Genomic DNA, 21,913 nt, shown 5'->3' on the forward strand with positions numbered 1-21,913 from the left:
TTGTATGGGAGATTACTTATAAGCATGCATGGAGCAGTATATAGAAGATACTTAAGACAATAAATGTGAGTTAAAGGCTTTATATCCAACTACATTGTCCTTCAAGTATGGAGATTACAGGTAAGCAATTTTGAACATTACCTATGAGGAGACATTGTCTTGGGGAATATATTATCAAACTAAAGTATCTGTGGGTACTAAGAGGATATGATAGCCAAAACTCTGAGTATAATAAACAGTGGGACCAGAGTGATGTGTTAAAATGTAAAAAACATGTGTCTTAAAAATGTAGAAACAATACCTTTTATTATAAAAATAAGGTTACAGGTGATATAAACTCATTGATTGCTTAATTAGTACTAGCTAAAAATAAAATGTTAAACCACAAAGCATACTTAAAAGTGTAAAGATCAAAATAATGCTATTAATGTTTAGGGGAAGCGGGAGAAAATAGAAATCCTTTTTAATTATTGCTTAATGGAAGGTGCTAATAATTATTACTAAAGGAAATACAGGATAAGCATGTTATTACCTTAATTTAAAAGTGTAAACTTTGTCACCAGATCAAAAACATAAACCTTTTTAAATAAAATAAAAATATGTAAAAGAATTTTATGCAACAAAGCCAGGAACATGAAAAACAAAAGAAAATAAAGATTAAAATAAAATAACATAAATAAAAATGAATGTAAGAAATGTGATAATAATATTCACTGTAATGGAATTCAAACCAAAATCTTAAAAAGGCAAAAGAGACTTTATATTCACAATGTGTACACAAAAACAAAAAAGTAAATATTTATGCAGCATGTTAGACAGCAACAACATTCACAAACCTATATACAAATATTATAATACACAAATACTGTAATACACTAATGTATTACAATATATACAATGAGCTATGTATAGAACCAGACAGGTAGAAGGAGACTATATTATACTTATTTCAATCCATGACAAATAAAGTGTTTTAAAAATTAGAACAATTTAGACCTGACCTCTCATGGCACAATGGATAAAGCATCAATCAGGAATGCTGAGGTTGCCGTTTTGAAACCCTAGGGTTGCCTGGTTAAGGCACATATGGTAGTTGATGCTTCCTACACTACCCCCCTTCTCTCATTCTCTCTCTCCTCTCTGAAATTAATAAAGTCTTTAAAAGTATTTTTAAATGAGAATAATTTAATAACAATAAAATTACTATGTATTAATCTCTGTATTAAGAAAGTATATCATTTATTTCAAGTACATATGGAATATTTAGCTATATTAACCATATATCATGTTCAATAAATATCTCAATAAATGCGCCCAAACCAAAATGGTACTGACAAAATGCTCTTGTCCAAATGCATTATAACTAAAAATTAATGAAAATAACAGAGAAAACAGAGAAAAATGAAGCAAAACAAAATCCCTTAACCTGAAAAAATACAACCACAAAAACTTTTTCTTCAATACCATGTAAATTAAAGATAAAATACACAATAAAATTGTGGAATTTCTAGAAAAAATTAATAGTAAATATACATGGAATTTATGAGATATGAAATAAGTACTTCTGAGATACTTATTTTGTATCTTGTAAATATATTTTAGTCTAAATATATTAGACAGAAAATAAAATAATACAATTAAGTAAGTTACTTGTACAATATATTACATTGTGTGTCCACCACTCAAAGTCAAAATCATCTTTCCTCACCAATCCCCCACACCTTTTTCTTCTTGTAACCACCATGCTGTTGACTGTGTCTATGAGTTTCAGTTTTATTTTACATATGAGTGAAATCATATAGTTCTTAGCTTTTTCTAACTGACTTCTTTCACTTAACATAATATTCCCAAGGTCTATCTATGTTATTCCAAATAGCAGTATTTCATCTTTTCTTATGGCTGAGTAGTATTCCATTGTGTGTGTGTGTGTGTGTGTGTATGTATAAATACCAGTCTTCTTTAGCCAATCCTCTTTTTTTTTTTAAGTTTCTAAGTGTATTTCTTTTTCTTTTTTTAATAAATTTTTATTTTAATGGGGTGACATCAATAAATCAGGGTAGCCAATCCTCTTTTGAAGGACACTTTGGTTGTCTCAATGTCTTGGCCACTATGAATAATGCTGCAATGAACATAGGGGTACATATATTTTGTGAATAAATGTTTTCAAATATTTCAGGTAGATATCCAGGAGAGTGATTGCTGGACCATATGTTAATTCTATTCTTAATATTTTGAGAAACCTCCAGACTGTTTCTCATGGTGACTGTATCAGTCTACATTTCCAACACAGTTAATGATGGTTCTTAGTTCTCTACGACCTCTCCAACACTTGTTAGTACTTACCTTGTAGATAATAGCCATTCCAACAGCTGCGAAGCTGGTATCTCATTGTACTTTTGATATGCATTCTGCTAATAGCTCCACTGTGTTTTTAAATGAAACAAGTAAAATATATATTAGTATTTAGGGATCCTGTAACAAATTACAACAAACTGGGTGGCTTAAAACATTATCTCTCAGTTCCAAAGGCCAGATGTTTGAAATCAAGCTAGAAGTTGGCTAGGATGTGTTTTTCCCCATAACCTCATGAGGATAATCCATTCCTTGATTCTTCCAGCTTCTGATGGCCCCAGACATTCCTTGATTTGTGAGCACATCACTTCAATCTCTGGGAAATATTTAAATTAGAATTATTAATCCAGACTTGCAATTTCTAAGAAGACAAATATGTCATAGTTATTAAATCTTGTTAAATGGAATAAATTATATTCACATTACCAACTCCCATCCCCACATCAAATATCTTGGTAGGACAAAATGTATAGAGTAAATAATGGGGAACAAATCACCAAAGCCTGGAGTCTACTCTTCTTAAGAGTTTTCAAGTAGTTATGAAAGGAGGAATTCTCTCAGATTTTTTCTTTAGCTTCAATGTCTTAATCAATTATTCAATTTGACTGATTATTGTCAGAATCCACCAAAAAAGATCTAAAAAGCATGGAGAGTTAGCATTATGTAGAATTGGACAAACTCTTATACTCATGAAAAATTCCTTGTTCTATAACCATACTTTTAAGTTCAAACTATATCTTATTTTATGAAATTCTTTTCTATTTGCTTTTTTAAGGCTAAAAATGCATGTTTTGTGTTTTAAAAATTCTCAGCCATAAAATTTTATGTTGCTGTTTTCTGTATCACTAGAATAACCTAGGTAATTTTTTTTCAAATGTTTTCCTTGTAAGATTTTCTCATCAAAATGAGGTATTAGATGCATAGATTTTTCTCATCGTGGCAAACTGTATTTTATAGACTATTTTTTAAGTAAAAAAAAGTGTGTGTGTGTGTGTATGTGTGTATATATATATATATATATATATATATATAAAAATATCTCCCTGGTACTAAGGAATTTAAAATTCAGAGTTCTAAATAGTTCCCATAAATAGAAAATTACTAGGAAATTACTAAAATATCTATTTAAAGTTTATGAATGGTAAGTATTTGGATAACTTTGCCAGACTTACAATAATAGAAAAAATAATTATCATAATCTAATTATTGTATACTATGGTAGTTGTGATACAAAACAAATAATTAACATAATTAGTATTATGTATACATAATCCTGCAATCACTAAGAATACACAAATGAATATAATTTCTTATCACTTTTTCTAAACTTTTAATTTAGCATGGCCAAGTTTTTTTATAAATGAGTTTGTTAAAATATTTCCATTTGTATTAATTACCTTCTAAATTTCTGTCACAACCTGAAATAATCCTGTTATTCCTTAGTGGCTGCACATGGGACTCTATTCATTCATATATCAGTCCTGGAAAACAGGTTCTACAAAATGATTGTCCCTGTCTAGAGGTAGTTAAATATATATTAATAATCATAAACGTAAAATTATATATTCATATAAACAGCCAGCCTCTTAGCAGTAAATAGTTTAGTGTTAAGACAAATGACATCTAACTTGCAGAAGGATGTGAAAAAAAATGGAAAATGAGAAGCCTGTTGTATTGGATGCACAGCTTGATAATAATATCTGATAGGTTAGAAGTGGCTAGAATTACCTCAGAAAGTCAGAAAGGCATGAATGCCAACACCAATGAATGAATGGAGATGTATGTTATAAAATTTTGTGTTATGAGGCAAGAATGGTAACCATCCTTAGTAAATAAAATAGATCCTAGTTTGTTTGTTTGTTTTTTAGTGTTAAGGTCTCAAACACTCATGTGTATATAGAAGAACCTTAGTCATTATAAAGTCTACATGATGCAGCAGGTTGACCTTAAAAAGGTACATTGATCTTAAACAAATGGTAAACTTGCCAAGGATGTTTTCGTCTGAGCCAAGAAGGACCAAATTCATCTACTCAATTCCTGATAGGCAGCAATCTGTACCTTTCTGAAACACATTATTTAAATTTGGATAGGATTTGTTATTTTTGTCAGAGAGAGATTCCCATTTATTAATGTTAAGGAGAGAGGAGTCAAGAAAAGAAAAACATAAGCAATCTGAGTCCTACTAGGAGTTATGCAACTCCCAACCATGATGGATATTAGTTACTTTGGCAATTTATTTCTAATTTAAATTGCCTCAGAAGAAAATGGCTCCCTATTGGTGAATCACAAACTGCAGAATCAATTAAGATTTCTTTAAAATATATACATTTACAATATATAATTTTTACAATTGATAAGTGCATATATATTGTGATCCACATTTGATTATCTGAGATTGTCTATAGCCACACCACCCTGAACGTGCCTGATCTTATCTGATCTTGGAAGCTAAGCAAGATCGGGCCTGGTTAGTACTTGGATGGGAGATTATCTGAGATTTCAGAATTTTTTTATTTTTATTTTGTCTTGTAACATATGAGAGTGGCATAGTCTTACACATGTCCCCATGACCTGAGAAGTTTTCTAGGTTCTAGTTTCTTAATATCTAGTTTGGAAATTAAACATTTATTTTTCTTTTTATGCAATACCAATCTCTGGGAAGTCCAATTATCCAAGGCAATTCAGAAGAGGTAAGGAAAATAATCATCAGTAAGACTGATCTTTCTAATTTATAGAATTCCTTTAGGACATCATTTGTAATCAGCTTTTCCTTAGATCTTAGGGTAAAAGAAAATATCTAAGTTCCTCCATAGAGAATGATCAATCTTTGACATTGCCAAAAAAAAAAATAATAACTTCAAGAATGAAACAAACTAATGCAAAATCAGTGACATATTAAGGATGAAAAAAATTATCTTCTTCACATAAATAATAATAAGAAAATGAGCATCAGTAGATAACTTTACTAGGCTCAAATTAAATTCTGGACTCTGGATCACCTCCAAGAACATCATAATGGAGACTTTTGACAATGGGGTCAATTTTCTAAACTCATAAATCTGAGCTGACTTTAGGTCACAGAGCATATTATGTGCATCATGTTTAACATTTCCCAAACATTCAGTTCTTATCTGCAAAGGTGCTTCTTATTACAACTATTACCTAGCTGCTTACATTCACCTAGGTTTGTATTTTTATTATTAACTTTTATAGTAACCAGTCTTACAGCATTTTATATATTGCAGTAAATGTCTGTTTATTATTTTATATCCTACATTAGATGATAGATTCCTTGAGTCAAAACACCATATAGACCTTATTTATTACAGCATGTTAAGTCAAATTTATAATTCTTGACATGTATTACTAATAGAATACAAATAAACATTGGTTGGACAATTTAAAAAAATACTAAAAAGAGTATAAGGTTACTAAAGACTCAAAGCTAAAAAAATAAATGGAACAACCTGACCATGCAGTGGCACAGTGAATAGAGTGTCAGACAGGAATGCGGAGGACCCAGGTTTGAAATCTCAAAGTGCCAGCTTGAGTGTGGGCTTATCTAATTTGAGTAAGGCTCACCAGCTTGAGCCCAAGGTCGCTGGCTTGAGCAAGGGGTCACTCGGTCTGCTATAGCCTCCCAGTCAGGGCACATATGAGAAAGCAATCACTGAACAACTAAGGTCCCACAATGAAGAATTGATGCTTTTCATCTCTCTCCCTTCCTATCTGCCCTTATCTGTCCCTCTCTCTGTCTTGCTGTCTCTGTCACAATAAATAAACAAACAAATAAATAAAGTCAACAAAAGACTATAATTTAAAGCACAAACTTGATTATATCATAATACAATAAATTTAAAAAACACATGCAATGCTATCAGCATTACAAGAGATTATAAATTAAAAGCAATTAAATAACAAAAATGTAATTCAAAACTGTATAAATTTTTTGCTAAAATTCTAAGAAAATATCACTAAATTGTAAACTTAAAAGTTCTTAGATTTTAAAATATGAAACAAAGTTTAAAACCAACAGGTAAAAATAAGATGATGATAGATAAAAATCAATGATATGAGATAAATGTTTTCAATGCAAAAATAACCTACTTTATTTTAAAATTTAATCAAATTAGTTGCAATTGTTATTACAATTAATAATGTAGTTAGGTGAAGAGACAGAAAAAAGTTACTGGAGACTAAGAATGAAGGCCTCCAAAAAGAATTCTTTTTTTGCCTGTGGGAAATATTTTTTGGTGCCTAGTTATTATCATCATATTTATGACTGTGAAATATCACAGCTGATTTCAGACTTGAGTTTCAATGATTTCTGCTTGTGATATTTTTTAAGGAAAACATCATAGTTTGTTTTAAAAGATAATAGATGGAATTAAATCTATTCATATTTGCTTGTTTCAAAAAAATTTTTAAATGCTTATTTGAAAGTAATAGCTGCAATAATATTGAAAATCTTATTTCCTCACAGCCACTGAACTATGAGAAAAAGAAGTCCTACACACTCAACATAGAAGGAGCAAATACACATCTTGATTTTCGCTTCTCTCACTTGGGTCCTTTTAAAGATGCTACCATGCTGAAGATCATTGTTGGGGATGTAGATGAACCACCACTATTTTCCATGCCTTCGTACATCATGGAAGTCTATGAAAATGCCAAGGTTGGAACTATTGTTGGCACAGTTTTGGCACAAGATCCTGACAGTGCTAATAGCTTAGTAAGGTATGGTATGCTTCAAAATCTTAGACATATAAATATTTTTATTTCCTCACAGTAATTTGAAATTTATGCAATATTTAAATGATGTTATTTCCAAGTTATTTTTCTATTAATACAATTAAATTATAATATTGGGTTTTTTTTAACTGAATAATATAGTAGATGGGTTTCTGTCAAATTATAAATATTGTCCCTGGCTGTTAGGCTCTGTGGTAGAGCATTGGCCTGGTGTGTGGATGTGTCAGGTTTAATTCCCAGTCAGGGCACACAAGAGAAGTAACCATCTGCTTCTCCTTCACTCCCTTTCTCCCTTCTCTCTATTTCTCTCTTCCCCTCCTACAGCCATAGCTCAGTTGGAGCAAGTTGTCCCTGGGTGCTGAGGATGGCTCCATGGCCTTGCCTCAGGCACTGAAATAGCTCGGTTGCCAAGCAACATAGCAACTGGTCCCAGATGAGCAGAACATTTCCCCATAGGGGGCTTGCTGGGTGGATCCAGATTAGAGTGCATATGGGAGGGAGTCTGTCTCTCTGCTTCTCTGCTTCTTACTTTAGAAAAAGAAAAAAAAATGTAAATATATGTGGCTATCTCTATGAGTATATCAATGACCACACTGATTAATTTTTGCCACTTGACTCAATAGATATGATCATAATTGATTGACTTTTTGGAAATATTTAATCACAAAGTAGAGAAATCTTGATCCCTTAGTGGTAGGAAATACAGATATAGTGCAAAAATGAAGGATTTCCTAATAATGCTTTTCTAACTCTAGTTCTGTCACAATAGTTATGTGTTTTTAGGAAATCAGCTTTCCTTACCTATACAAGAAGAAAACTACTATCTGTTTCTTAGGTATTGTGAGAAAGCAAGAGCAATGTGCATAAAAAGTTTTCTGCACCTAGTAGTCACTCAGTAAATGTCAACTTGTCCAAGGCTATCTAGACTGCTGACTTAGAGATCAGACTCGAAGACAGACCACTGTGGGAATTCTGGAATCTTGACTGACAGGCTGTATGATTTCATACATTCATTTTACCTTGGAATGTAAACTACAGATATATGAACAAGGAATAATAATGCTGCATAAATATGTTGTTAGAATTAAATTAGATTGCTATGAAGCACTTAGCATAGTCAGTAAATGTTCAGTAAATATTCTAATATGTTTGTATGTCATGCGGTGGAGATAATTAAAATTCACCTTACAAAATCAGAATTTTTTTATCTCAATTATGAGAAAATGAAAGACTGCGTATATCTAGAAGACTCCTTAGTAACCTTGAATTTATACTCTTGGGTAATCCTAAGGTCCTATAAAGTTTGAAATTCTTAATGAATCTGTCTGCTTTTCACATCTTTATTCTGACTCCCCTGAGTTCTCTATTTTAACAAAAGCTAATATATTAAGCATTTCCCTTGGTGCTACTTAATGTTTGTAAAGGCTCTCAATTTCTTTTTATGTAAGCATGATTGTTTCAGCTTAAAAAAAAAAGGATGTCCACAATACCAATGCATGGAGAGAAACAATGTTCTGTGCACTATAGAGAGTTCAACAGTCCTGCTTCATCTGTGAGTGCAGAAGGAGTACCCTGTTGATTGCTAACCCTCTGTTACATGGAGAGCAAGAACTGAACACTGATTGGTTGGGCAGATTATACAAAATAATATACATACACCCCCATTATAGAAAGTAATCTGTAATTAAGGGAATGTAAGTAGCAGTCAATTAGTTTTCCAACCAGAAGAGAATCCACTGTACTTCAGCATTGCATAGAATGATACATTTTAATGACATGTTAGAGAATTAACAGTCAGCATAATTTGTCTAATTGTATTAAAAATTGTAACATATAAAGGATATTTGCAAGTGTGGCTACCTATTTTTACCAAAAGGAACCACCAGGTTTGAAAGTAAAAATATTTCTTGCTGTTAGTTTGTTATAAAGTATTTGATAAACACTGGTAAGACTGTCTTTTGAATATTAAAATAATAATGATTTAGTCTGTACCTTTTAGTTAAAAGAGATGGGAAGTATATTCAGTTTTAATTGTGATATTCAAAGCACCTATTATATGCAGATATTACAATAGTTCTCATGATAAAGAAATTAACACATGCATACAGAGTAGCAGCAGCTTCAAGTCCAGTGAAGCAATTAAGTAGAAAAAAATGCACTCTTTGATTATGATGGTAAAGATATGTAAGTAGCCCTGGCCAGTTAGCTTAGCTGGCTTGAGAGTATTCCCAACGCACCAAGGTTGTGGATTTGATCCCCGGTTATGGCACTTACATGAATCAACCAACAAATGCGTGAATGACTGGAAAAACAGATCAATGTTCCTCTCTTTCTCTCTCTCCCTTCCTCTCTCACTTCCTTCCTCTCTGTCCCTCTCTAAAACTAATTTTTTAAAAATTTAAAAAAGTATAAAGATATGCATGGAAAAACATGTGCACAAAATCTTCCAGACAGAATAAATTGAAGTTTGAATTGAAGTTCAAACACAGGGTAAGGATGAGACAGGCAAAGAATAATGAAAGGAAATGCAGTTTTGTGCACTTGAGGTGCTTAGGTTATGTATATGAGTAGGGCAAGATCTGAGATTGTGGAGAGAAGCTAGAGAGAGACGGTGAAAAAGCTCTGTGCTGGCCCTGGCCGGTTGGCTCAGCGGTAGAGCGTCGGCCTGGCATGCGGGGGACCCGGGTTCGATTTCTGGCCAGGGCACATAGGAGAAGCGCCCATTTGCTTCTCCACCCCCCCTTCCTTCCTCTCTGTCTCTCTCTTCCCCTCCCTCAGCCAAGGCTCCATTGGAGCGAAGATGGCCCGGGTGCTGGGGATGGCTTCTTGGCCTCTGTCCCAGGCGCTAGAGTGGCTCTGGTCCCGGCAGAGCGTCGCCCCCTGGTGGGCAGAGTGACTCCCCAGAGGGGCAGAGCATCGCCCCCTGGTGGGCGTGCCAGGTGAATCCTGGTCGGGCGCATGCGGGAGTCTGTCTGACTGTCTCTCCCCGTTTCCAGCTTCAGAAAAAATACAAAAAAAAAAAGCTCTGTGCTGACATCTGTGAAATTTCTCCTGGCAACAACATCAATTATTGTTGGGGAGAGAAGAAGGAACTGATGAAAATGAGCAATTATGTATATAATCAAAGTGATAATGCAATTCAAAATAAATAATAAAGGATTTTTAAATTACTATGAAGAGTGCCACGTATGTGCCAAAAGGGTAGACCAAAGGAGGAAGAACTAAGGACAGGGACAAACTTCATTCAGTGTTGCTCTATAGATGCCAACAGACTCAACACATCCACTCCATATAGAATAGTGATTCTCACCCAGCAGTAAAGTTTCTGTCACTTGGAGACATTTGACAAATGTCTGAAGACATGTTTGGTTGCCACAAATAGCAGAGGAATCCTAGTTAGTATGATGTGCGGGTAGAAGCCAGAGATGGTGCTCACAACAAAGAATGATCTGGTACAAGTGTTTGTAGAGCTGAGGCTGAGAAACGCTAATACACAATAAACCACCATGGCTGGTACATTAGTAATACTGGAGCACTGATTATACTCATGGAAAGAGATTCTCAGAAAGATGTTTTTGGAAACTGCCTGTCAGTATGTGTGTTTCACATACATGCATAGTCATGCAATATTTCAATGTATACATTTTATTTAATAAGATAAATTCTATAAAATTGTCTTGCATGATATTATTAATTGCTTCAGTAATTGCTCCATATTATTGGAAGCATTAATTGAACACCCATTTGTTAAATACATTCTCCCAGTTGTTGGAATGCAAAGATAATTGGTGTATTGTCTCCAAATGCTAATATTGAGAAGCACAAATCCATTAGCATATGCATTATTCTTTGCACTTTGTTTTGGTTAGACAACTAAAATGAAGCCTTCTAAAGTTGCTTTAATATAATTAGACCCCATACCTGTCATTTCTGGGTAGAGTTTACATAATATTTATTCTTGATTTTAATAAAAATGTGTCATTCACATGGGCCTTCAGATGCAAACAGTGATTAAAAAACAGAAAACATTAACAAACACAAAGGAAGCCTTATACTTCCACCTTTCTCAGGGACCAAACATTTGTACTAATTAAGGAAAAGCACATTGAAAATATGAAGCTTGCAATGTGCCCTGAAATGCAATTAACTCCAAGTTTTCAGAATTCATAATGAAAGGGAGTTTGAGTCTTACAGGCTATTGTGAAAAGCTTCCTGCCTTCAGCTTTTTGTATTTCAATTTTCTAAATTATTTGTAAGACTCTCAGATTTCTAAGAGAATACCTGTCTAGCTTTTTTCTCTTTCAACTCAAAATAAGAATATGCAATTGGCAGCAATATAATCACCACCTTTTTAAAAAGTAAAAACAGAACCAGGCTATTTACCTGTGATGAAGAAACCCTTGGTTTAAACAGGCTGCACTCACTTGTTGGCACACTGCAAAGGGAATTCAGAATCTCCCGAGTAGCACCTGAGAGATGAGCATGAGAGCTAGAGAGCTTTCTGGACTTGTGATCTTATATCAAGTGACTATTGAATATAGTGACCATTTATGGCTTGCTATCTGTGAGCTAGTGGCTTTATATATCATGCCAAAATCCTCTGGAAGAACCCTAAAAAGTCAATATTATTAGTTGCACTTCACATATGAAGAAGCTAAGACTCAAGAAATTAAATAAGGCCCTGTCTGGTTGGCTCAGTGATAGAACATCGACCCAGCATGTGGAAGTCCTGGGTTTGATTTCCATTCAGGGCACACGGGAGAACTGACCATCTCCTTTTCCATCCCTCCCCCTCCTGCTTTGCTCTCTCTCTTTCTCTTGTTTTCCCACAGCCATGGCTTGATTGATTCAAACACCTTGGCCCTGGGCACTGAGGATGGCTCCATGTAGCCTCTGCCTCAGACACTAAAAATAGCTCAGTTGGGAACATGGCCCTAGATGGTCAGAGCATTGGCCCCAAATGGGGGTTGCCAGGTGGATCCTGGTCAGGCACATGCAGGAGTCTGTCTCTCTACCTCCCCTTCTCTCAATTAAAAAAAAAAAAGTAATTAAATAATTTGGTTAAGTTTATGCAGTGATGAAATGTCACATCCAGAATTTAATTCCAGTTTTATTTTGTTTGTTTGTTTTGCATTTTTCTGAAGTTTTAAACTGGGAGGCAGTCAGACAGATTCCCGCATGTGCCCAACCGGGATCCACCCGGCATGCCCACAAGGGGGCAATGCTCTGCCCATCTGGGGCGTTGCTCTGTTGCAACCAGAGCCATTCTAGTGCCTGAGGTAGAGGCCATGGAGCCATCCTCAGTGCCCGGGCCAACTTTTTGCTCCAATGGAGCCTTGGCTGCAGGGGAGGAAGAAAGAGACAGAGAGGAAAGAGAGGGGAAGGGGTGGAGAAGCAGATGGGCACTTCTCCTGTGTGCCCTGGCCAGGAATCGAACCCGGGACTCCTGCACGCCAGGCCAACGCTCTACCACTGAGCAAACCAGCCAGGGCCTAATTCCAGTTTTGCTTTACTCCAAAATCCCTGTTTGTTTTTAAAAACAGATTATCAGGCCTCATATATTTTAACAACAACAACTAATAATAATAATTTTCATAAACAATTGTATATAGAGAAGTCAAATATCACAAAGTAGGAAACAGATGATGTTTTACTTGGTCAGAAAGCCTACTTGAAGTCTGCTATTTGGATGCATTTCATACACTGGGAAAAAGAGATGCTAAAAAGAGCCAAGTCATTTTTTATCTACAACATATGGTAGTAAATACAATACTGTTAAGACATACCATACTTGATTTAGTACTCTGATTTATAATCTGGATTTAACTATACATTTATTTATTGTTACCATTTTTAATGTTTTCTTTGTATAATAACTTTAAAGCAGTCAGCAGAAAATAACAAATAATGTGCTTAATTATTTCAAATGTGACGCTAATTAGGAAGCAATAGCCCATTTATATGCGAACATAAAAAATATAATTTGATTAGAGTTGAAAATATTTGACAAATAAAAAAACTTTCTAAAATATTATTTAGAAATAGAATAGTGGCAGAAAGTTAGTAATGTTTATTCAGTGTATTTTGAGTTTAATTGCAGCCTCAGTGAGCTTATGTCCCCTGCTTAATCATTGCATCCTTCTCTGTGTGTTTGTTTTTCTAAAGTGTCTCTGAAATTTTCACATAGCTCATGATGAGATGAGAGTTAGGAGAACTTTATCAATGTTGAATGTTATCACAGCATAATACAGAGATATTTCAGAATAATGATAAGGTTTTATTCCAAACTTGAAGAATAAAAAAAAAGAAGATGATTAAGAAGGTTTAAATTCTGGATTCAAATATCTGAAAAGAAAGGCAAAAAATGACCAGAAACTGATTCAAAATATATTCATGTTAAAGATACCATCTGATATATGAGATTTATTCTATAGAACAAACTTGCTTATAAAAGTAGAGCTTAGCCTGACCTGTGGTGGCACAGTGGATAAGAGTCAACCTGTAACTCTGAGGTCGCTGGTTCGTAAACCTGGGCTTGCCTGGTCAAGGCACATATGGGAATTGATGCTTCCTGCTCCTCCCCCTTCTCTCTCTCTCTCTCTCTCTCTCTCTCTCTCTCTCTCTCTCTTTCTCTCTCCTTTCTAAAATGAATAAATAAAAATTAAATCTAAAAACATCTCAAAAATAGAGCTTATTAAAAATTCAGTTCAGCCTAATTGGTACCTTCATGGCCATACAAAGGAGGTAACTCATCAGAGATGTTGAATACTAATCGAGTAAAGATAGAGAAAGGAGACTCCTGCTTAAAACTGAACATCTTTATCTATAACTTGTTTTGCAATTGCATTGCCTACCATATAGCCAAGTCAGCATGTTTAGATTAACTAAGAATTTTACAGCAAAAGGTCACACGGATATGACATTTGAGAATATAAAGAGACCTAAAGGTGACTGAGACAACCCTGTTCTGACACAGATGAAGTTATCTATAAACTGAGGGCCCAATGACTGGCTCCAGATCACACAGCTACTTAATCACAGAGATTAAATATGAATATGATCACTTTCCATGCTCTGATAAAAATACAGAAGACCTGTATTTTTTTTCCATTTTTTGGCTCAAATTTATCTAACAGTAATTTTCCCAAATCACCGTCTTGACCCCAGGAAGAGAATCTGTTTTCCGGGCAAGCTAGTGTAACTAACTGCTTTAACCCCGGAATAAATAGCTAAGGACATTCTGTTGGCCTACTGACCGGAGACTAAACATTTTAATAGCTTTCACGTGAACTTTTAAAAAAAATGTCTTAAATTGTTCGATAACATTTCCAGAACTCAGGGTGATTAGAACGCATGATATTTTAGTAACTTAGACACATAAATTGATGGGGAAAAATCATTTCTCATACAGGGATTTTATTCCTATTAGGTAATTTCGTTACATTGGATTGTTTAGGTTCAGGAAATAAAGAGCTTTTCAATATATCTATGTGCTCTGTGTGCTGCCCATTTTATGAAACATACTACAATGTTTATCAAGTGACAAAATCCTTATGTTTAATTTTTTTAAAGATTATTTTCTGCATACGTGACGTGGGATAAATTGTATCCCAAAAATGAACAAAAGAAACCTTAAATTTTGTAATGAATTTAAGCTATACTGCAGGATATGATTTTGTTGTTGTTGTTAAATTAAAGACAAGGCCAAGTTGTTGAAGTATCCCACAGGGTATATATTGATTAAACTTAATTCCACCTATTAGTCAAGTTCAATCAAACTTATGAAAACAGCTGTTTGGGAGACACAATCTCAAATAAGTTTGCTTTATCACTCATGTTTTGTCTCTGCAAGTATCTAAGGTGTGACAACTGAGAGAGCTATCCTATACTTTCAATCAACTTGTGTTTTTCCCAGTAAGTCACTGTAAAAATAAATAGTTTTTCATTACATAAGTTTTCAGTTAATTTTTATAATGAAATAGACAAACTATAATCAAAATAATAAATATGTCTGAGTACTGAAATTTTGTTATTGAAGAGAAAAATAACTTTTCCAATGGAACTTTAATATGTTTAATAATTTCCTTGAATCTATGCCTATGTAATCAAAGTGAAATTGAGTGACAAATGATGAACTGGGTAATTTGTTTAAAGTAGCTTCTTTTGAAGAAAATACTTGAACAAAGGTAATAACTATTAAGAGTGACTGTTTGCTATCATCATAACTTGTTTGCCTATTTGTTGGCCCATATATTCTAATTTGAATAATGAAATTCACCTTATTTCAATATATAATGCTTTTTCTTTTCACTTTTCTCATTGAATTAATAAAAGCATATTTATTCTCTGAGCATCAAGTATATATATTAGTTTGCAAATACTTTTTTTTATTTGCTTACTTGTTCCCTTAACTAAATCTATGCCTAAATAATTCTCATGTTTTGCTGTTTGGTGTATTTTTAGTGTTATTTCCTTGCTTGTGTTTCTCAAAATTTTTTTGAATGACTATATAAAGCCTCAAATATTGTCTACTTATTTTTAAAAGGAGCTTTTATATATATATATAATACACATAGAAAATATTTCAATCTCTTGCACTAACTCCTTGATGTTGGATAACATTCTCCATCACTCTGTACCTCAGCTTTCTCCTCTGTAAAATGGGGCTATAAATAGTAATGATCTTCTACATTTGTTTTGAATATATAATTAACTAATGTTTAAAAAACACATAAGTTACAATGCAGTACATTGTAAATGTTCCAGAGGTGTTAGCTTTTATCACCTCTTACTAGATTGCTTTTGTAAATAACTAATATATATGTATATAAGGGTTTCCCCTAGTTTCACATGTCACCTCTGTGTAGTCTGTTTTAAGGAGGAAAGTAGAATTGGAAGAATATCTTTAAATGTCCAGTCATATAATTCTAGCTTCAACTTACACTGGTGTATTTGTGAAAGCTATAGACTATAAAATGTTCTCAAAACTCTAATTTTACAAATTTCACCATTATTTCTAATTTAAGACCTGTATCACCTACACAGATGATTACTAGATATTATACTTACTGAATGTTCTTCAAAATATTGAATTAAGCCTGACCAGGCAGTGGTGCAGTGGATGGAGCATTGGACTGGGATGCGGAGGACCCAGGTTCGAGACTCCAAGGTCGCCAGCTTGAACACGGGCTCATCTGGTTTGAGCAAAGCTCACCAGCTTGGACCCAAGGTCACTGGCTTGAGCAAGGGGTTACTTGGTCTGCTGAAAGCTCTCGGTCAAGGCACATATGAGAAAGCAATCAATGAACAACTAAGGTGTCACAATGAAAAACTGATGATTGATGCTTCTCATCTCTCCTCATTCCTGTCTGTCTGTCCTTGTCTGTCCCTCTCTCTGACTCTCTGTCTCTGTAAAAATAAAATAAAATAAAATAAATTGAATTAATATTATCGTTTGCAAAAAAACCCACAAATATAGATAAGTTCATAAAGTATTAAGATGTGTTTCTTTTTGAAGGTTTGAAGGTTTGTTAAAGGAAATAAATGGATTTTCTTATGAATATTATTTGGCAGTTACCTACTGGGAATATTGTCATCAATTTTTTATTGTTTAATAAACAGCTTAATGGAGCCATGTCATGTATTAATTTTAAATAGTTAGCATTCAATTTTTCTACAATTAATCTTCTAATATAGTTTCAAATATTTTCTTTTTTCTAACATTTATTTTTTCCTTTTTCTGAGTTTTTATTTATATAGCTAGGCAAAAATCCAAGGGTAGTTAAGCAGAACTATTTAGTTCTCCTTGAGTTGAAATTCAATTGCAACTCTGTGAATAAGCCTCTTTGGATCTGAACATAGCTGATATCTAGCCCTTATGTTGTAGATTACTCAAGGGTATAAGTTTGCCAAGAAAATTAAGAATTAAATAGCATGGGTCTGGGGACACATGCCTAACATTATGCCTACTGTTATAAAAAATATTTAAACATAGGTTTTATTTTTTTAAATTTAAATAAAAATGTTTATTGTAAAAGCACTTAACTACTAATACTAGCACTTATTTTAGAGAGTTCTTTGTAAAGTGTCAAAAAGAGTGGGGATTACTCTGATAAAGAAGTTACTCATTTTCAGATTTTTAATTTAGCTCACAAACAGAAGAAATCCCCATTTTCTTTCAGACTAAGAGTTCTGAAGTGGTCAGATCTAAAATAGGGTATGTTTAGACAGATTTCATAGAAGTTTAGCGATTGAAACGCACATTCTGGGTTTTACAGATAGTCACTGCAGGAAATAATTCTTTTCACTTTCAAGTCCAACTTTCAGAATCAGAAAATTCTGTTCTCTAGAGCAGTGGTCTCCAACCCCCAGGCCATGGACCAGTACTGGTCCGTGGGCCATTTGGTAACGGTCCACAGAGAAAGAATAAATAACTTACATTATTTCCATTTTTTTTATATTTAATTCTGAACAATGTTTTACTTTTAAAAAATGACCAGATTCCCTCTGTTACATCCAAGACTCACTCTTGACGCTTGTCTCGTAAGTTCGACAATTATATTTAAAAATACCACAGTTTTCAAGGATGGCACAAAGAAAGAAAACTACAGACCAATATCTCTAATGAATACAGATGCTAAAATACTAAACAAAATACTGGCAAACCGAATACAACAACATATTAAAAAAATAATACATCATGATCAAGTGGGATTCATCCCAGAATCTCAAGGATGGTTCAACATACGCAAAACGGTTAACGTAATACACCATATCAACAAAACAAAGAACAAAAACCACATGATCTTATCAATAGATGCAGAAAAGGCTTTTGATAAAATACAACACAATTTTATGTTTAAGACTCTCAACAAAATGAGTATAGAAAGAAAATATCTCAACATGATAAAGGCCATATATGATAAACCATCAGCCAACATCTTATTAAACGGCATAAAACTGAGGACTTTCTACCTTAAATCAGGAACAAGACAGGGTTGTCCACTCTCTCCACTCTTATTTAACGTGGTGCTAGAAGTTCTGGCCAGAGCAATCAGACAAGACAAAGAAATAAAAGGCAACCATATCGGAAAAGAAGAAGTAAAGGTATCACTTTTTGCTGATGATATGATCCTATACATCGAAAACCCGAAGGACTCCACAAAAAGATTATTAGAAACAATAAACCAATACAGTAAGGTTGCAGGATACAAAATTAACATACAAAAATCCATAGCCATTCTATATGCCAACAATGAAATATTAGAAAACGAACTCAAAAAAATAATCCCCTTCACGATTGCAACACAAAAAATAAAATACCTAGGAATAAACCTAACAAAGAATGTAAAGGACCTATATAATGAAAACTACAAGGCATTATTAAGAGAAATAGAAAAAGACACAATGAGATGGAAAAATATTCCTTGTTCTTGGATAGGAAGAATAAATATAATTAAAATGGCCATATTACCCAAAGCAATATATAAATTTAATGCAATTCCCATCAAAATTCCTATGAGATTTTTTAAAGAAATGGAACAAAAAATCATCAGATTTATATGGAACTATAAAAAACTCCGAATAGCCAAAACAATCCTAAGGAAAAAGAATGAAGCTGGGGGCATTACAATACCTGACTTTAAACTATATTATAGGGCCACGATAATCAAAACAGCATGGTATTGGCAGAAAAATAGACACTCAGACCAATGGAACAGAACAGAAAGCCCAGAAATAAAACCACATATATATGGTCAAATAATCTTTGATAAAGGGGCCAACAACACACAATGGAGAAAAGAAAGCCTCTTCAACAAATGGTGTTGGGAAAACTGGAAAGCCACATGCAAAAGAATGAAACTCGACTACAGCCTGTCCCCGTGTACTAAAATTAATTCAAAATGGATCAAAGACCTAAATATAAGACCTGAAACAATAAAGTACATAGAAGAAGACATAGGTACTAAAATCATGGACCTGGGTTTTAAAGAACATTTTATGAACTTGACTCCAATGGCAAGAGAAGTGAAGGCAAAGATAAATGAATGGGACTACATCAGAATAAAAAGTTTTTGCTCAGCAAGAGAAACTGATATCAAAATAAACAGACAGCCAACTAAATGGGAAATGATATTTTCAAACAACAGCTCAGATAAGGGCCTAATATCCAAAATTTACAAAGAACTCATAAAACTCAACAACAAACAAACAAACAATCCAATAAAAAAAATGGGAAGAGGACATGAACAGACACTTCTCCCAGGAAGAAATACAAATGGCCAACAGATATATGAAAAGATGCTCAGCTTCATTAGTTATTAGAGAAATGCAAATCCAAACTACAATGAGATACCACCTCACCCCTGTTAGATTAGCTATTATCAACAAGACAGGTAATAGCAAATGTTGGAGAGGCTGTGGAGAAAAGGGAACTCTCATCCACTGTTGGTGGGACTGTAAAGTAGTACAACCATTATGGAGGAAAGTATGGTGGTTCCTCAAAAAACTGCAAATAGAACTACCTTATGACCCAGCAATCCCTCTACTGGGTATATACCCCAAAACCTCAGAAACATTGATACGTAAAGACACATGTAGCCCCATGTTCATTGCAGCACTGTTCACAGTGGCCAAGACATGGAAACAACCAAAAAGCCCTTCAATAGAAGACTGGATAAAGATGTGGCACATATACACTATGGAATACTACTTAACCATAAGAAATGATGACATCAGATCATTTACAGCAAAATGGTGGGATCTTGATAACATTATACGGAGTGAAATAAGTAAATCAGAAAAAAACAAGAACTACATGATTCCATACATTGGTGGAACATAAAAACGAGACTAAGAGACATGGACAAGAGTGTGGTGGTTACCAGGGGTGGGGGGAGAAAGGACATGGGAGGGAGGGAGGGAGAGAGTTAGGGGGAGGGGGAGGGGCACAGAGAACTAGATAGAGGGAGGCGGAGGACAATCTGACTTTGGGCGAGGGCTATGCAACATAATTTAATGACAAAATAACCCAGACATTGTTTTCTTTGAATATATGTACCCTGATTTATTGTCATCCCATTATCATTAATAAAAATTTATTAAAAAAATAAATAAAAAATAAATAAAAATAAAAATACCACAGTTTTTACCCCGGTCGCATAATTTTATTTTGTGCATTTATCCATCCCACCGTAAAGACTGGTTCGTGAAAATATTTTCTGACATTAAATCGGTCTGTGGCCCAAAAAAGTTTGGGGACCACTGAGTACCCTCAAATAGAAGGTTTCTTGAAGACAGGTTAATAGTAACTAACTTTAGATAACTAAGGGGTGGGCAAAATTAGGTTTACAGTTGTGAGTAAACGAAACATAGTTTATTCTGTATTATTATTTATTATTATTAACCTATTTTGCCCATCCCTGTATAATAAGCAGATTGCTAACTGATTACATTTTAGAGGATAATATCCTTTTCATTCAACAAGACTTCTCTCTTCTCCTAAGCAGTTTAATCCTCATCAGTTTAGCATTGAGCCTCTGGGTTACAGATATTGGAATTTGTGTTTGTTTTTTTGTTTGCTTTTGTAATATGACCTCCTGTCAAAGAAAGTAAATTAGTTTCAGTGTGCCATGGCCGAATGTTTTGGAAAGCCCAATGACATATTGCTTTCAAACTATTCTATAGTGCCTGAATCTGATGTCTCTTCTATGAAACAAATTTGCCTTATACTGCTTGTTTATATTGTTTTTTTCATGTTGAACTTCCTTCAATTAACATGTAGTTATTATTGGAACAATCAATGTACAACAGTCAATTTCTTGTTTTGATCACACAGTTAAAAGTGATATCATTCTGTCCTTTTTTAAGTGCTAGTTTTACTAAATGAGCTCTTAGATTTTAGTGGGATGCTCTACGGTCTCAATCTGCATGCTAATATTAATACTTTCTACCATGTTTCAGTGTGTGTATTTGGTTGTTATAAGGTTTCTTCCTTAGCGATATGCTCTTCCTATCTTGTTAACACTTGTATGGGTTTGTACAATAATTATACTCTATTCCAGAAACTAAGATGAATTTTGTGATATTGCCATCCTTACAATTACATCTTCAATACATTATTTATGCTGAAATAGAAGTGCCTCTGTTACTTTAAATGGAAGTACTTTTCTTTGTGCTCTGGAACCCAATCCTATTCAACTTTTTAGATATTTCACTCTTTCAAAATGATCATTTCCTTAAAGAAAGACAGTGCTGAATATTTCTTTTAAGAGAGAAGAATTAATTTGTTGAACTCACTTCTCTGAAGACATAAGGCAACATTTTTCTGATCTTTATTTCTGGTAATAATTTCCGACAAAGTATCATGACTCATGGGTTTCATATATACACATTCAAAATACTACTCTTGAATCCCCTGTAATAAAACTCACGTCCTTTCATATTTCATTGAAACTTCTCAAGTTAACCAATCATGTCCATCCTGCCAAATCCAATCAATCTTTACCAGCCTCACTAAACAAAACTCATCATTGCTTCCCGAGTACACCACTTCTTTCTCCGCTTCTCTACCTCCTCACTCTCCCAGACTCCCTCCTTCTTTGGGCTGTTTCGCTCCTTCTAGTACTTTTTTATATAGATGCTGGGCTGCTTTAGACGAAAAGGGTTGGATACTGTAGTACTCAAACCTCTCTCTTCCTTTCTTCTTACAAGTCTCTCCCAAATGAGACTATACTGTTCCCATATCCTTAGTTAGGCTAATATATAATATCTCAAGTTTATATTTCCTGTTCAGAAAGCACACTGGAAC

The 21,913-nt window shown here is 34.0% G+C and overlaps 1 protein-coding gene across 4 annotated transcripts in view; it reads left to right on the top strand.

Moving 5' to 3' along the window:
• CDH18 (cadherin 18) overlaps positions 1 to 21,913 on the top strand; it is a 706,139-nt gene that overhangs the window by 624,084 nt on the left and 60,142 nt on the right. For 3 of the 4 annotated variants that reach the window (XM_066374093.1, XM_066374085.1, XM_066374101.1), the window contains exon 7: positions 6,836 to 7,089. In XM_066374093.1, the coding sequence (XP_066230190.1) occupies positions 6,836 to 7,089 (254 nt within the window). Of the gene's footprint in view, positions 1 to 5,016; positions 5,043 to 6,835; positions 7,090 to 21,913 lie in introns of those variants that run through there. The other variant, XM_066374110.1, reaches the window with a different exon arrangement.

The sequence above is a fragment of the Saccopteryx leptura genome, chromosome 1 (genome assembly GCF_036850995.1).
Source record: "Saccopteryx leptura isolate mSacLep1 chromosome 1, mSacLep1_pri_phased_curated, whole genome shotgun sequence".
NCBI lineage: Eukaryota > Metazoa > Chordata > Mammalia > Chiroptera > Emballonuridae > Saccopteryx > Saccopteryx leptura.